General features: G+C 47.6%; 1 protein-coding gene across 2 annotated transcripts in view; it reads left to right on the top strand.

Moving 5' to 3' along the window:
- Positions 1 to 17,319, top strand: part of CASR (calcium sensing receptor) — an 82,406-nt gene that overhangs the window by 57,744 nt on the left and 7,343 nt on the right. For both annotated transcript variants that reach the window (XM_058829592.1, XM_058829593.1), the window contains exon 5: positions 6,543 to 6,773. In XM_058829592.1, the coding sequence (XP_058685575.1) occupies positions 6,543 to 6,773 (231 nt within the window). The remainder of the gene's footprint in view (positions 1 to 6,542; positions 6,774 to 17,319) is intronic.

The following is a 17,319-nucleotide window of genomic DNA, read 5'->3' as shown; positions in this document are numbered from 1 at the left end:
CTATAGTGTGCCCAGGTTCTCTTCCATTGCAGGACCATTTGACCTAGGGAGGAAACACATCAGAAAGAAGCCAAGAATATTAAACCTTTGACAGTATATGGAGACTGATTAAGGACCTGTCACAATTGAGACAGAGTAAAGGACAGGTCATACCACACCTGGATAGTGACGTTTATTTACATTTATTTAAGAATTAACAAGACTACAACTTTTAACTGCTTGGTATCTCACACGCTCTTGCTTTCCCCACAGTGTTACATCACCAGTCTCCCCTTCCTGGTAGGGACATGGTGAGGGTCTGTCAAAGTGGAATTTCTCTGTTTATGCTGGCTAGCTCCTCTAAGTTGCTTTTCTCTAGCGTTACTGGCCAAGGTTACTGAGCATCCCCCAGCATTTGTCTCCACACATCTCCTTCAGCTCCAGGATCTTGTCCTACTTCCAGTGGTTTTCATCCAAACATGACCTTCACTTTCTTGTTTCTAGCCCTGAGCCCCAGATTTTGGTTGCAATCAGCCTCCCAAGTGGTGGATCTGTCTCCTATCTTGTTACTAATTGGAGTATTTAGGACATGTCACTATTGTTTAGTCCAGCTTCTATCAAAATGTACAACTAGTCTGTGGCTTGTGCTTCAGAGGACAGCTCAAAGTTCAGCTTTGGGCATGCATGCACACACAAAATTCTCTTCTCTCTACAGCATCCAAAATTTAAAATGGATGGTTTTTGCCTTCCACCAGCCTCTAGTGACAGAAAGTGAGCGTATATTGCAGATCAAGAAAGGGCGGGGGGGGGGAGAAAGGAAATTGACAAGGCAAAACAAAGGTATTAGGTGGTATTTCTTAAAAGTGAGACAGTATCCTTCAAATAACTGAGTTATGTCCAGTGAGTAAAATTGGAAGATTCATAAACTCTGGCAGATTAAATGTAAAAATAAAATAAGGCAGGCCAGAAAAACAAATAAGCAACATCCTGAAATGCGGTAAAAGCTCATAAATCCTATTTTAAACATTGCAGGAGTAGGACTGTCTGTTAAGCCATAGATTATCACTGCAAAAGACAAGGTAAAGCCGTGACAGAAGAAAAGCGTGCTCCTCATGGACAAACTTAAGAAGGTTTAGTTATTTATGAGGACTTTTAGAGGATCTGTCTAATTGAACTGACTATAGAAGAAACTATGGAACACAAGAGTAAAATGAACCTTGATACTCCAGGGCAAGTGAACAGCATTCACCCAAGGGATCTGCCAGAGCTCACAGATGAAGTAGCTGAAGAGCTGGCTGTGGTGTCCATCTCCTCACTTGAAAAATCTTGGGCCCTGAGGCCTAGAAAGCTCACAGATGAGACATCAATTTTTGGAAAGGGTTCTGGAGGAGATCCAAGGAACTAACAGAGCCTGATTGAGACCATTATTAGAAATTGGTGTTTAAAACAAATTAAGAAGGAAAACCAGAATATACTGAGGAAGAGTGCCCATGACTTCTCTAAAGAGAAACCCTACCTCACAAACCTCCTGAAACGCTTTGAAGGCTTTAGGATGTGTATGGGGCTTCTATTCACAGAGTACGCTCAGGCTTCTTGAAGGCATCTTCTGGTAGACTGTCAGCAAATTCAGAACTTATATGTGCATTGGTTGAAAGATAGTCAGCAGAGTATAAAAATAAATTATGAGATCTGACTTAGCACAAATGAAGTTGATCAAGTCTATGGGTGGACTCGTCAGGTCTGTCTGAGCAGTAGTCAGAAAAAGCAAATGCACTTTTAAGAATAGTCCCACTGAAAAAGGGACAGAGAGATAAACAGTGTCCTGGGGCCACTTTCTCAACCCTTTGGTGCATCTCACTTCAGCATCATGTGCTAGCCTCAGAACTGATGAAGACAACTGGGAATATTTAGAGAAGGGTCAGTGAAACAGCTTCTGTACAAAATGTAGCAACATCAGATAGGGCTCAGCAGCCTGAGAAAGAGGTGTCTGAAGAGAGGTGATTGTAAAATCCTGAGGCATGGAAGAGATGATCAGCAAATGACAGCTCTTTGCCAATATAAGCATGAAGGTCATCAAAAGAGATTCATAGCTGCTCTGTTCCAAGAGGGTTGAAGAGCTGCTTGTCTCATAAAATGTAGGCCTCTGTGTTGTAGGAGGATGCGGATGTGAAAAGTTCACGCAGGTGCCGAACACAAATGTGCAACATCATGGAAGAAAAATCCACCCAAAGGTTATTGGGTAGAAAACCTATGGCCCAGGAAGTCACTGAGCTTCAAAATGGGTGAGAATGTTCAGGGGAAGTATCACAGCCTCTGTGCTCCTGTTGTAGGTATTTGCTGTTGGCCACAGTCCAAAGCAGGTCCTAGGCAGCTGAGCTGCCAGCCTGGTCTAACACAACTGTATTTATGTTGCAGCTTTATGATCCTCCCATAAAAGTGGAAACCACACGACCCAGAATATCTAGCCTGGATAAAGTATGGGATGCTGCACAGTTGGGAATGGACTTACCAGGAATAATGGGAGGGTGAGCTAGAGGGCAGCTTGCAAGTCCTTTCCAATAACAGGTGTTTTAATTAAAAGGCATTGCAATTCAACATGAAGTCTGTGACAGAGAGAAAAAAAAAGAAGGAAAAATTACAGAAAGAAATACCTAAAGACAGCAGCTTGCACAATGCTCTCTCCCCACACGCTTCCACCAGCTGCTGACAGTGTATCCAAGCTGCAAGGTCAGCACTTCTTTCATAAACTCTTGGTTCCAGGATACGATGCACCTACCCCTGACACATGCTATTGGCCTGGCTGAAGCATGGTCTTTTAGGTCTTTGTGGACTGAGTCTTGATTATGTATGTTCCTACCTTTAGCTACAAAACCTAGTGAGACATTTTTAACTGTAAAGCCTTTAGCTAATCTTTGATAGATTGGTGATTATAAAATAGTGCTGTAGTTATTCAGAGTCTACAACTTCCTCTTTCAAAGTTTCGTGCTCATATATTCCTTGTCTGTCTAAACTGTATTTTCACCGTGTAAAGAGCAGAACTTGTGCAATACAGAGATACGATCCTGGGACTTCCTTGCTCTCTAAAGAAGGAACATGTTGTGGTAGTTCATTGTAGCTGCCCCTCCAAAATTTAGATTTGAAGAAAAATGGTTGTCTTCTGGAAAGGAGAAAAAACAGGCTTTGTTATTTCTGTTGTTCCTGTTGCCTCTACATTTGGGATTTTAATAATGTCATGTGTCTTTCGTGCATGAACTGATACACATTTTGTACCCTCTAGCTACAGTTGCAGAGCTGAAGTTGTTATACCGTGCATGGGGAAAGACAACTTTAATTGCAGATCATCGCTTTTATATGAATTAGCAGTCAGACAGACATACCAGGTCATACATGAAATCATTTATAACCTGAATGCTCAGGTGTAGTGTGTGTGTGTGTGTGCACAAGGGAAAGATCCTGTCAAACTAGTCCAACAAAACCCAACTAAAAGCCAGGGGTATGTATTACTTTTAAGGAACCTAATGACAGGAGGGAAGGCAAAGGAACAGACTAATTGATATGAACTTTATGAAATTAAACAAACAAAAAATTGCATTCAGGGAATCCAGAAGTTTCTCCACCATTTGTCTTGCTGATCCTAAGACCAGCGAGCCTCCTGCTGCTGCAGCTGACCAGGAGAAGCATGACTTGAACTGAAGAATCTTCAGTATGGCTCTTGCAAGATTGTCTCCTAGTGTGTGTAACAACTGCAGTCAAAACAAGGGCAAGGTGTCCTGTCTATGCAGGTAATAGTCAAACCATCAGAGATAGTCAGGATATCCTGTTGTCATTCAGAAGGATGCAGTAGTGCATCCATTATGCAGCTGCGTAAGAGTGTCATACTGAGTTGGAGTGAGGAGAAACAAGGCATTAGGCTCAGCATAATAATCACCTGATCTGGACATCAAAGCTGCAGCTGTCACCCCGTGGTAGGTGCCAGAGCCTGCAGAGGAATGTGAGCTGCCCCGCTGAGCACCTGCACTGCTGACGGAAAAAGTTTCTGGTAACAACCAGACCAAGATTGAAGCCCCTGTGAAGACGAGGCCAAAGTGAGGTGAGGGAGTACAACACATCACTGTGGGTCTGCAGACCCTGTCACCCGCTCCGACCTCAGAGCTGCTTCTGCTCTGTTCTCACTGTCCCCTGATGGAGCTGAGCAGGTAGCATCTTCCTGGGTACCCCTGGGCAATGAGGGCAATGAGAGGGGAGCAGTCTTCCTATTTCCTTACCCACAGCAGGCAATGCCCCAGCTCTCCACAGCAAAGTGCCAGCACAGAGCACCTTCTTTTGCTGTGTCCATCAGAGGGTGAGATCTTCCAGGGACACATCCTGGTTCTTTGGTGAGATCATTCCAGCTCCACACCTTATGAATGAGCTGGTCTCCAGAGGAGGGGCAACAGGGATGAGAAAGACAGAAAAAATCCTGCCTTCTCTGTCTCACCCGTTATTCAAAGACTGAATATTGTAGCAATATTTTGATACTCTTCCATCAACATCACACAAGCTGAAAAGGTATTGTTGGCCACATCTTTTGTAATACTATAATGATTTTTCCAGACTCTCTCGGGCTGGCATTTAAACAGGCAGTGGGAGGAGGGTATCTGTGGCTCTGGGGATTTTAGCTTGAGATAGGAGGATCGCAAAAGGAAACAGCGAAAAATGAGACAATTTAGCAAAACTGACAGGAATTAATGAAGTGATTCTGTTCCACTGTCCCTGTGTTTCCAGGTGAAAAAGATTCATCAAAACAATATTGTCTGTTCTGTCTGTGGGGTGAAGAGGGTTCTGCCTGCCCAGACAAATTGATTTAGTTTTGGTTTCTCTTACATTTTGCCATCCAAAGTTGTATTTTTGGGCACTCACAGGTGAGAGAGAGATGGGGAGAGAAACTGGGCTTACAAACTGTCACAGGCACTAGAACCACAGCAGCAACTATGCTGCTGGGGTCTAGGGGCAGCTGACAGCCAGGTGCCCTCAGAGTCACCTCATCTTTCCATACATGAGCTTGGAGAGAAATCTGATAACTGCATAAATCAGCAATTATTTTTGAACAGAAATAGGATGTGGATGAATTCTATCACCGTTGCGAGTATAGGCTTTCTTGCATGCTGAAGTTTCTTGGGCCTACTTGTCAGGCTATCTAGATCATGAATTTTACAACTACAGTTGTCCTTGGGATTAGGGACATGTAGCATACTGGCTGTGAGCCAGCTGAACATGAGCCAGCAGTGTCCAGGTGGCCAAGAAGGCCAATGGCACCTGGCCTGTATCAGCAATGGTGTGGCCAGCAGGGCAGGGATTGTCCCCCTGTATAGAGCACTGCTGAGCCACACCTCAAGTGCTGTGTCCAGTTCTGGGCCCTTCACTGCAAGAAAGACAGTGCTGGAGCACACCCAAAGAAGGGCAAAAGAGCAGGTGAAGGGTCTGGAAAACAAGTCTGATGATGAGTGGCGGAGGGAAGGAGGAGCCTTCAGCTGAAGAAAAGGAGGCTTAGAGGGACCTTATCACTCTCTATAACTCCCTAAAAGGAGGTTGTGGCAAGGAGGTTGGTCTTTTTTCGCAGGTAACAGGTGACATGATGAGAGGAAGTGGCCTTAAGTTATGGTAGAGAAGGCTTAAATCGAATATTAGGAAAAATTTCTTCATGGAAAGAGTGGTCAGGCATTGGAATAGGCTGTCAAGGAAAGTGGTGAAATCATTGTTCCTGGAAGTGTTTTGACAATATGTGGAGATGGCACCTGAGGACATGGTTTGGTGGTGAATAGAGCAGTGCTGGCCGGATTGTTGGACTTGATTATTTCAGAGGTATTTTTCAGCCTTAATGATTTTATGATTCTGTATGACACTTTTAAGGCGTGAGGTGAAAATTACAGGGAAGAACTCCTGGGAACAGGCAGAATGTGATTACTTTCAACTATGCAACCATGAAACAGAAGCCAAAAAAAGTGGTAAGAATTCTCCAGGTCTGCCATATGGCAGATGAACTTGATTTTATGGGATTTTCTTACTGAAGTGCATTGGGCTTGGCTTTTTTCAGTCCAGAGTCAAGTCTGAGTTGTTTCTCAAGCACTCCTGTTTCTGAGTGATTGATCATTCAGAGACTAGAGATACCAACTGAGAGCATTCATGCAATGGTTGCAGGAGCAGGGTGAGAGCAATGCATGGGTGACTGAAACACATGAGAGGCTGCTGCCACTTCCCTGGCCCTAACAAAGAGCTGTGGGCTTGTAGAGGTGACTCAGAGGACCAAAGAGGAATGCTAAATGGATGATGGGGTAGCGTCAGTGTTACAGATGGGTTGCCTGCCAGCCACCCAGAGGACCATGATACCTTGTGTTGTCTACAAGGTTTGTACAGGTTCTGTGTGTTCATGTGACAGAAAACCTCCTACTGCTGTGATTAAGAGATTTGAAGAGATAAAGGTTTGTAGCAAACTGATTCTTCCTAGTTCTGTCCCCATAGCAGATGTGTGCTGTGGTAGGGTTGTAAAACACAGGCATTCATAGTGTCTCTCTGTCTCTCTCTAGGTTCTCAAGCATCTGCGACACTTAAACTTCACCAATAACATGGGGGAGCAAGTGGATTTTGATGAATTTGGGGACCTGGTAGGAAATTACTCAATAATCAATTGGCATCTCTCTCCGGAGGATGGCTCAGTCGTCTTTGAAGAGGTTGGGCACTACAACGTTTATGCCAAGAAAGGGGAGAGGCTTTTTATCAATGAAAACAAGATCCTGTGGGGTGGATTCTCTAAGGAGGTAAGTTCTTAAATTCTCACAGCAAGGTTTTCCAGATCCACAAGCTGAAATTTGAGCTAGCCCTGCACACTCCTCATATTATGGCTCCATGTCTAATTAAAGGATCCATTCACCTTACTGTATACACAGTCTCCACCATAGTCTTTCATGCCTTTCTTATACACTGAAATAACAGGCAATGTCTCCTCCTCTTCTGTACATTTTTTGACCCTAGGTATTAATGTTTTAAATTATGTCTTTTTTTCTTGACCCAAGCAGATAGGGTAGAATTTTATAGCAGTGTTTCAAAAGGAATGAGAAATTCATTACCCAAGTCTGGTTGGTGACTAAATCAATATTTCGTGAGCTCAGTAGTTTCACTGCTGAAAAGAGCCATCTCTTTCCCTCCCATTATCTCTGTATCAGGAAGTGTCTCTTCTTGCTCTTAGTTACATTTACAACTCTTTCTGCTGGCTTCACCCACCAAGTCCCAGACCCTTCCTCACACCCTTGCCTTGCAAACCAGCAGAACAAGTCCTGCCAATCTGCTTGGGTTAACATAGACATGGTGCTCAAATAGTGGAAGATGCCAGCACCTGCTACCTTTTTTTTGTATTCTCCTTGAGTATGCTTGTGCAGCCTCAGAAGTAGTGATCTCAGGATGTATCAATTCACTTCAGTCAGGCCTAAGTCCTTCTCCACTGTCTTGCATATGTTAAACATTTTCAGCATAATTAGGGTCACAGGCAGCCAGGCTGTGTCGGACCCACATGATGGAAATATGGTGCAGACCAGAAACAGATGAACTGCTGTCATAGCTGGCAGCAGCCAGCTAGGCAGGAACTCTGACTCCCAGAGGGAATACTGAGGGGGCATATGGTTATGGTCTGGGAATTAACACAGGGAGTAGAATATTAGCTCAGAAATGTCACTTCCAGGCCCTGCTGTGATGTTTCAATGTGTTAAACCAGCACCTGATTAATGAACAAGGCAATTCTTTTCCAGCTGATTAGTCACATTGACTGACAGATCAGGTAATGCTTCTGCCATAGCTACTTGCCCAAAACACCTACAGCATGAGTTCAGCCTTTCCTTTACTCCAGCTTCATTTCTGGTTCAAGTCCAGAGCACTCTGGAGAAGGTATGAATTGAACAGAACATACTACCACAGATATACTGAGCTCAGAGCTTTTCTAAGCCCAGCTGGAGTCTCTAAGCACAAACTACCAGTGAAACTTAAAAAAATGATATCATAATCTCTCCTTCTGATTGTTGCAAATGCATCTTGCACTTGTTCCAGCAGTTAGGACTTACTATTTTTTACTTAAACTGAGTAATTGAGTTCTCTTGGTCTAAATTTCTCCAGCAGTGCAATATTTAACTTCATTCTTTGTCCTAACTGTTAAAAATTTGACAGGATATTTCTGAGTATAATGCCAGGGCATGTAAATTTTGGGCAGGCAAGGGCTTTGCAATCTCTGTCTGCTGCAGCCTTTTTTTTCAATTTATAGACTTCTAATTTCTTTCAGATAAAAGTCTCTGTTCAAATAGAGTAGCCAGTACTTCACTCACTGTGCCTCTTGTCATCCCAAACAAAAGTTTAAATGTAGGTAATTTTAACATTCAGGAACTTCAGCATTGGGCAGACTTGCAAAACAAGGAGTTAAAGAGTAGGTAAGATAGATAGATTCATTTTGGTAGAATTTGATGAAATTCCCCGTAGAATACTTAAGAATTCAGCCAAGGCAATCACAAAAGTACTAGCAATTCATCTTTAAGAAATGTGGAGGATGCATGATGTCTCAAAGGATCAGAGAGAAATCGTAATACCTGTTTTTAAAGCAGTTATAGGAGAAACAAGGGAATTACACACAAGGAGCTGAGCTTCAGTAACCTAAAAGACTTGATAAAAAAAATTAAACCATTTATAAACACTTAGAGGATAATAAACTGATAAGAACAAGCCAACATGTATTTGTCAAGATAAAATCATGCCAAACCAATTTAATTTTCTTCCTTGGAAACTGAATCAACTTAGTAGATAATGTGGAAGCAGGGTGTGACTTCAGCCAGGCCTTTGATTCAGCTCTGTTCAAAATCACTGATGGCAGCCTAGGGAAAGACAGCCTAGACTGATGAGGTCCTCTTGATGGATGCACTGCCTGCTCAAAGACTGTCCCAAGGAATAGGAGCACTGTGTTTATAGCAATAGGCACTAACAGCAAGGAGTGCTTCAAGCCAGGAGCTGCAGGGATTTGCCCTGTGTGTGTGTCTGTCCCATCAATGATGTAATCTTGATGAACAGCTTGGGAACAGCATTCCCAAACTGTGCTGCAGCTGCACTTCAGAGTGATAGGCAACAGAAACTGTCCTCACCTGAGCCCCAGAGTGGTCATCTCTGTATAGCAATTGTCATTAGTGAGAGCTTTGCTTCCCCTGTGGGTAAGGTTGATGTCTGCACATAGGCAACTTCCAAACCATAGCTAGGACTCATTGCGTAAGTGCATCAACACAGGAGCCTCCTGGAGATCAGCAGGTTGGCAGCACTTGGGTAAACTAGCATCAAACTTCTGAAAAAGATGAATGGAGGCTTCCAAAAATAACAGCCATTAACTATGTATGGATCATGGTACTTCGGTTGCAGTGGAAATTGTAGGTTTAACTCTCCTGAGCTGAGAAAGCCATGTTCTGTGTCAACTCTCCTTAATTTACTTGGGAAAAGATGAGCTCAACCTCAGGTCATGACTCTGTGTGACAAAGGCCCTTCCATTTATCATGCTGAAGTCTTTGTGTCAGTGTACTTCAGGCATGTGGTGAGCGTGCCCATGCAACCACTTGCTGGCAGGACACGACAATGGGCTCAGGCACAGCACAAATGCACAGCCAGTAGGTGACATCATTTACAGCAGCAGAGGTCTTGGAAACCTTTAGATCTGTAAAGTGATACTGATTTGAATCTTTAGATGTTCAGTGTTCTTAAAGAAGTGAGTTTCAGAAAACCATTTTAGTTCCCATAAATTATTAGCAGACAATATGCAATATATCAGATTGGGGATCAAATGTCAGGGCCCGTCATCTCCAAGGCTGACTCAAATTCCTGCCAGTAGAGTGTCGCTGCCCGAATCGGCCTCTTTTGCCTCGGCTAGCTGTGGCCGATGTCAGCGGCAGGAGTGGGGAACCAGGCGAGCACTGCGAGGCTCAACCTGGAACCTCCAGAGCTCCTCTGCGCTCTGGCGTTGAGGCTTACAGGGCGACACGGGTTGTGACGAAGGGAGAAAGAGTGCTCAAACTCCTCCGATTTCCCAGGAACAAGTTTATTCCAACAGGTGCGGGGCTGGGATCACAGGGGAGAGGTCTGAGCCGAGACCCTGGGCACCCCCATGCGCCAGGTTTTAAGGACCGTGGGCGGCTCGTATGGTGACCAATGGGACAACAGCCACGGAGGGGTTATGGGTGGGGATTACAATATGCAGGACCAATGGTAAGGACCCGGGGGGGGGGAAAGCAACTGTACAATCAATAGGGCGTCGAGGAAGGGATGATAGGCAGGGAAAGAACTGGAACAAAAGGTGGGGGTTCACATAGATTGACAGGGCTTAGGGGCAGGATTAGGGTGATGGATGGGGAACAATCTGGAAAAATGGGAAGGGTTTACCATGATGGGCACCTGGGGACAAACCATTCTTTATGACCGGGGAGCAACTGGGGTAAACTACCTCTGAACTTAATAAAACCAAGCAATATGGGCGGCAACATCTCCCCCTTTCCTTTTAAGAAACAGAGGAAGGCGTGGGGTCTAGGGGAGCAGAGGGTACAGCAAACCATTCAGGAGTGGGAGAGGGAAGAGGAGGAGGAGGGGAAAGAGGGTTTACATCAACATAGTTAACTTGCCGTGGGGGGAATAACAAAGAAAGGATAAATTGAATTAAACACTTCCGCAACACCGCGAATGTACTTAATAAAATTTACAAAAACAATCTATAATATGGTTCTTATAACAGAAGAGAGCCATCCGGAGACACCCCATCCTGCAGGAGCACGGTGGCTAGTGCGACGTTCGGGGTGGTCATCCTTCTGATGGCTCTCTAAAATTAAAGGAAAACAAATACTTCAGTTAACATAAAGGGAGAGCAAAAAATCAATAGAGAAAAGGGGTTCGAGACATTCCTCCTCCTCGTCGTCCTCGGGGGTTACTGGGGCGGCCTGCACGGACGCAGCGACATCCTCTTGCTCATCTGGTGGCCTGGTAGGATGTTTTGGGACATAAGGTTTCACCCACTTTTGTGGGATCCACCTTAGTCCCTGGGGCGAGGAGACGCAAGCGTAACCTCGCCCCCAGGTCACCAGATCGAATGGACCCATGATCTTTTGGGTCTCTGGGTCCCGGACCAGCACTGGAGGGCGATGTTGGAGCTCGTAGTTGCTGGTGGAGTTAAAGTGCAGTGCCACTGGAGGATTGGGATTAGTATCAGTACAGTTCAGAAAATTGATAGTAAACAGCGCCTTTGATAGCCTATCCTGAGGGGCGCAACCTTTCATTGAATCCCATTGACGTTTTAGGACGCGTTTGAGCGACTGGTGGGCTCGCTCTACAATCGCTTGGCCGGTGGGGGAGTGTGGGATGCCTCTCTTATGTGTCACTCCCCAACTCTGCAGGAATTCTTCCAGTTTCCTGGAAATGTATGCTGGGCCATTATCTGTCTTTAGCTCTTTGGGGACCCCCAGCACAGAGAAAGCCTGCATGAGGTGTTTGCAGACATGCTCGGCTTTCTCTCCTGTGTGGGCAGAAGCAAAGACTGCCCCTGAGAAAGTGTCTATGGATACATGTACGAACTTCAGCCCGCCAAATTCGGGAATGTGAGTTATATCCATCTGCCACACCTCACAGCTCCCCAGGCCTCGAGGGTTCACCCCCGCCCCTAGAGAGGGCATGACAGTGGTCTGGCAATGGGGGCATGTGGCCACAATGGCTCTGGCCTGATCCCGCCGCAGGTGGAATTGGCGGACCAGGCCAGGCACATTCTGATGGAACATTTGGTGGCTCAGCTTAGCTTGTTGGAACCGATCGGGGAGCTGAGCCATGGAAACAGGGGCAGCGAGGGAATCAGCCATCTGGTTTCCCTCGGCTACTGGGCCGGGGAGATCTGTGTGCGACCTCACATGCATCACGAAAAATGGTTGCTTCCTGTAGGAAACAGTATATATTAATTTAGAAAGCAACTCGAACAATTTTGGGTTAGAGACCTCCTTCAGGGCAGCGTGTTCCGCTCTGGCAACCACCCCTGCAACATAGGCCGAATCAGTGACTAAATTGAAAGGTTCAGAGAACCTCTCAAAGGCCCTGACGACTGCATCCAACTCAGCAACCTGTGGAGATCCCTCCACATATTGAACATCTGCTTCCCACTGCTGAGTCTCAGGATTTCTCCAAGTCACCACAGACTTGTGAGATGCCCCGGATGCGTCAGTGAACACAGTCAGGGCTTTGAGGGGCTTCCTGCTCCGTACTTCTTTTGGAATTGGTTCGAATTTGGAATTGAAAAATTTGTGGGCAGGGGCATGAACAGAGACCTGGCCCTCAAAACTATCTAAAGCAATCTGGAGTGTCTCATTTTCCCGAAGTAACTGATTAAACATCTCTTTTGTCAGCTTATTTGGGGACTCTTTGTCCCGAGACAAGCTGACTGGTACCCGAATGCATGCAAAGTCGCACCCAGCCATCTCCCGAAGCCTGGCCCGAGCTCTCCCGATGAGCTGAGCCATCAGCTCCTGTGGCCGGGTGACACTTTTGGACCTTTGATGGCTCAAGAAAACCCACTCTATGATTAAGAGGGGATCCTTTGAGCCCTGGTCCCACTGAAAAATCAGCCCACTGAGGTGTGGCATTCTCCCGAGCACAATAAACTCAAAAGGCAGGGTCGGTTCGTACCGATGCGCCTGTCTTTCAACAAGGGCCTCTTCTACCTTCTCCAGGGCTTTCCTCGCTTCTGGGGTCAGGGTCCTGGGAGAACTCAGCTCTTTCTCCCCCTTCAAAAGTGTGAAGAGGGGGGCTAGGTCTTCAGTGGAAAGGCCCAGCCAAGGCCTGACCCAGTTTAAGGTCCCACACAGCGAGTGAAGGTCTGACAAGGTTTTCGGATTGCTGTTTATTGCCAATTTTTGAGGCACAACGGTCCTCTCAGCAATCCGCAGACCCAGATACTTCCAGGGTGGCATCCGTTGAACTTTATCCTCCTGGAGTTGAAAGCCTGCAGATGTTAAAGCCTTAACCACTCGGTCAAGTGATCGGGTGAGTAGATCGTCATGGGGGGCGCACACTAGGACATCATCCATATAGTGATGGATGATGACCTCCCCCATCTCTTTGCGCACGGGAGACAGCAATGAGGAGACATACCACTGGCAGATGGTGGGTGAATTCTTCATGCCTTGTGGCAACACCCGCCAGTGGAATCTCCTCATTGGGGCTTCTCGGTTGAGGGTGGGCACCGAGAAGGCAAACCGTGGGGCGTCATCAGGGTGCAAGGGAATTTGAAAGAAGCAGTCTTTTATATCAATTACGGCCAGATTCCAATTTCGGGGGAGCATCGTTGGAGTAGGCATCCCTGGTTGGAGGGGTCCCATGTCAACAATGATTTTATTGATGGCACGAAGGTCGTGAAGGAGCCTCCACTTGTCTTTCCCCGGCTTCCGGATAACAAATACCGGGGAGTTCCAAGGGCTGGTAGTCTCTACAATATTACCTTTTAATAATTGCTCCTCCACGAGCTCGTTGAGCGCCTTTAATTTGTCTTTTCGAAGCGGCCACTGATCAATCCAGATTGCTTCATCAGTGGTCCAATCAAGTTTTTGGAAGGGGCGCTCTACAGTGGCCGCTATTAAAAATCCCGAGGGGTTTTCGGGATTTCAATCTTTACCCCCCATTGTGACATAAGGTCTCTCCCCCACAAGGGAACCTGGAAATCCGCAATGAATGGGCGTAAATTTGCCAATTGCCCATCCGGCCCCATAATTTGCACTACGCTCCTTGATACTTGCGCTAATTGAGTACCCCCTATACCCTGAATTTTCCCTGCCACAGGTTGCAGCTCCCAATGTGACGGCCATCTCCTCTGGGGGATGATCGTCACATCTGCCCCCGTATCAAGCAGACCCTTCAGATGGACAGATTCCGCACCCTGCTTGATGCTGCAATCGATGATGGGTTTGTCCTCACCCACTATTTCAGTCCAGTAGACGCCTGGTGCGTGGTCGTCCACTGGGACTCCCTCCGGGACAGGAATATATTGGGCTATGATTTGCCCCTTTGGGAGAAAATATGGTGGGTGAATGCAGCGCGCTAAGAGGAGGAGATCTTCCGGACCCTCTGGGAAGGTGATCGGGGAGATCTCAATCTCTGGGGGTGTGTGTTTAGTGTCCCCGATGGCGATGTACTTACAGTCACATCCAGTGTTTTTCTTGCCTCCCTCCAGTGGATCCACAGCAACTACTGTCCAGTGCTGGGTTTGAAAGAGGATGTCCTTGGTGGTGGTTAGATGTCGCGTCCGGTTGGGTGTCCAAGCCTGATGTGAAAAGCCCCCCTCCCCCGCAAGACCTGCCCCATTTATCGCTTCGCGCGGGGCAGGCTCGCGCAGCTCCCCTAGTTTTTTTTTATTATTGTATTGTTTGCCCTCGCCCCCGCACTGCTCCCTTGGCTAGGATGCTCTGCCGGGCAGTCCCTAGCTAGATGTCCAGGTTGCCTGCAGCGGAAACACAGTGGTTGACGCGCTGGTGATGGTGGAAACTGCGTCACTGCTGCCGTAGGCGCTCGTCTCAACTGTTGCGGTGGGATGGCTCTGGACATCCCCATCATCGGCACCTTCCTGGAGCAGGCTTCGATGAGGATGTCTAGTGTCGGGGTTGGGTAGAGAGGCAAACTGAAAATTATCTGTTTACAAATGTCATTGGCATTGGCTTTTGCCACTTCTAATACAAGCTGTTCTTGTAGATTTGCCTCTTCTACTTGCTTCTCTGCCTGGGCTTGCAATCTATTGATAAACTTATTAAAAGGTTCATTAGGGAGCTGGAAAATACTCATTAAATTTATCTGGGGTCCCTCCTCAGGTAATGTATTGAAAACCTTTTCTGCGGCCTCCATGATTTTAATCAGGACAGGCCGGGGTAATACCCTGGCCTGCTCCTCTGGCTTGTCCCAATTTCCCTCACCGCACAAGTGATCTAAAGTCAGAGGGACTCCATCTATACATCTATCAATACTGTGCAAGAGGCTTGGAAGGATGGTCTCTAATGATCTCTTCCACCCCTGTTTCCACAACCTGAAGTCAGCTGTGGAAAGGAGGCAGGAAAACAGCTCCTTCAGATCACTGGGCACCATTTCGTTCGCAGAAAAGGTAGCTTTTAATAGACCTTTAAAATATTCACTACCTCTCCCAAACTCCTTCTGTGCCTTGCACAGCTCTCTCTTAGTCTGGAAGGAGAGGGCTTCCCATTCCCGGGACCGCCCCCCCCTTCCACTAGAAGTCACCGGTGCGGCAAGGGGGATTTCTACCTGTTCCGGGTTCTGGCTTCCAGGCTTACCACCTCTAGCTCCCAAAGCATGGGAACCGGGTGTGGTACCGTGGGAACCGGAAGAAAGGGCGTGGGAACCAGGAGCCGGAGGGGGCGGGACTGGAGGACCGACTGAGGAGGAGGGCAAGGGGGAGGAGCGGCAATCAGAAAAGGCGGGGTTTAGGTGCATGACTTCAGAGGGGCCCGCCCCTGAGGAGGAGGAGGTTTTCGAGGGGAACTGGGTGGAGTTAGGGTAGGGAGAAGGGGTGGAGCTAGGGAGGAAAGGGTTGTTCATGGGGGTCTGAAAGGGATTATGGGGAGAAGAGGCACAAGGGAAGGTCCCAGCCATGTGGTCCCCGCCATTTTGTGCCCTCCGGGAGCCCTCTTGAGGGTTAGGAGAGGGGTAGGGGAACACAGGGGAACACTGGAAACTGGGGGAAACTGAGGCACGGGGGTCTGAGGGTGAAAACTGGGGACTTGCAACTTGGGAAATGTTTAGCTGAGGGTTTGTAACTGGGGAGACGGGGGAATCGAAAAGTGCTCTGGTAACTTGGCCAGGGCTACCAGGGCAGGGGTTCTGGGAGAGACGTGGGGGGCCAGGGATCCTGTTACCCTTGGGGGAACCCTGAACAGGGCAACCTGCACTGCAGGTCGCTCCGCAGGTCTCCCTCAACTCGGGATCAGGGGGAGAGGAACACGGGGATGGGGAAACTGGGGAAACTGGGGCAGTTTGTGGCGTTTGCAGTTGCATTTTTTTTTCTTTTATTAGGGCAGACTGAATTAAGATAAACAATGTTACAAATTTGTCAGCCGATGTATCTCCTTCATTTACTAACTCTGTTAACTTTATTCCGACTTCATTCCAAAACTCTACGGTGTTTGCTCTGTCTGGGGTGAAGTTGGGGAAATGCAGGAACAGCCATCTCACAAACTGTTTCACCCTCTCACGAGAAAACCGTCTACTCTGTCCTTCAAGGGTAGTCACAACTTGGTAGAAAACTCTTTTTTGCTGTGCTGACAGACGTGCGCCCATCTTTTTAACCCCAGCACAGCAATTCCCACCACCCCCTGCAGCTAAAGGCACACGTAACAAAGTACGGGTCTGAACTGGGCTACCCCACACTCCCTCCCCGAGGGATTCTCAACACACAGCAGGGGGAGCTGCACACCAACACACAGCAGGGGGAGCTGCACACACTTGCACACCCCCTCGTCCCCCACGTGGGGCTACTCACCCAATTCCGGACCGGTGCTGCAGGAGACGTCCACAAACCCCGAGGCGATCGTCGGCACGTCGACGGTTGCCACCTCGATCCCCAGGAGCAGCACTCGACAAAAATGAGTTTGCTCTACCGGGGTAGCTGCCGCTCACAGTCTTTTGTAAAATCCACACAAGTGCGTAGATTCACCGACTTCTCCGGGGGTCTCCACGTCTCACGAGAGGCCCCGCGTTGAGCGTCATCTGTCGCTGCCCGAATCGGCCTCTTTTGCCTCGGCTAGCTGTGGCCGATGTCAGCGGCAGGAGTGGGGAACCAGGCGAGCACTGCGAGGCTCAACCTGGAACCTCCAGAGCTCCTCTGCGCTCTGGCGTTGAGGCTTACAGGGCGACACGGGTTGTGACGAAGGGAGAAAGAGTGCTCAAACTCCTCCGATTTCCCAGGAACAAGTTTATTCCAACAGGTGCGGGGCTGGGATCACAGGGGAGAGGTCTGAGCCGAGACCCTGGGCACCCCCATGCGCCAGGTTTTAAGGACCGTGGGCGGCTCGTATGGTGACCAATGGGACAACAGCCACGGAGGGGTTATGGGTGGGGATTACAATATGCAGGACCAATGGTAAGGACCCGGGGGGGGGGAAAGCAACTGTACAATCAATAGGGCGTCGAGGAAGGGATGATAGGCAGGGAAAGAACTGGAACAAAAGGTGGGGGTTCACATAGATTGACAGGGCTTAGGGGCAGGATTAGGGTGATGGATGGGGAACAATCTGGAAAAATGGGAAGGGTTTACCATGATGGGCACCT

The sequence above is a fragment of the Poecile atricapillus genome, chromosome 1 (assembly GCF_030490865.1).
Source record: "Poecile atricapillus isolate bPoeAtr1 chromosome 1, bPoeAtr1.hap1, whole genome shotgun sequence".
Classification (NCBI taxonomy): Eukaryota; Metazoa; Chordata; class Aves; order Passeriformes; family Paridae; genus Poecile; species Poecile atricapillus.
Note: the sequence above shows the minus strand (reverse complement) of the source record. Positions and strands in the feature narration are given on the sequence as shown.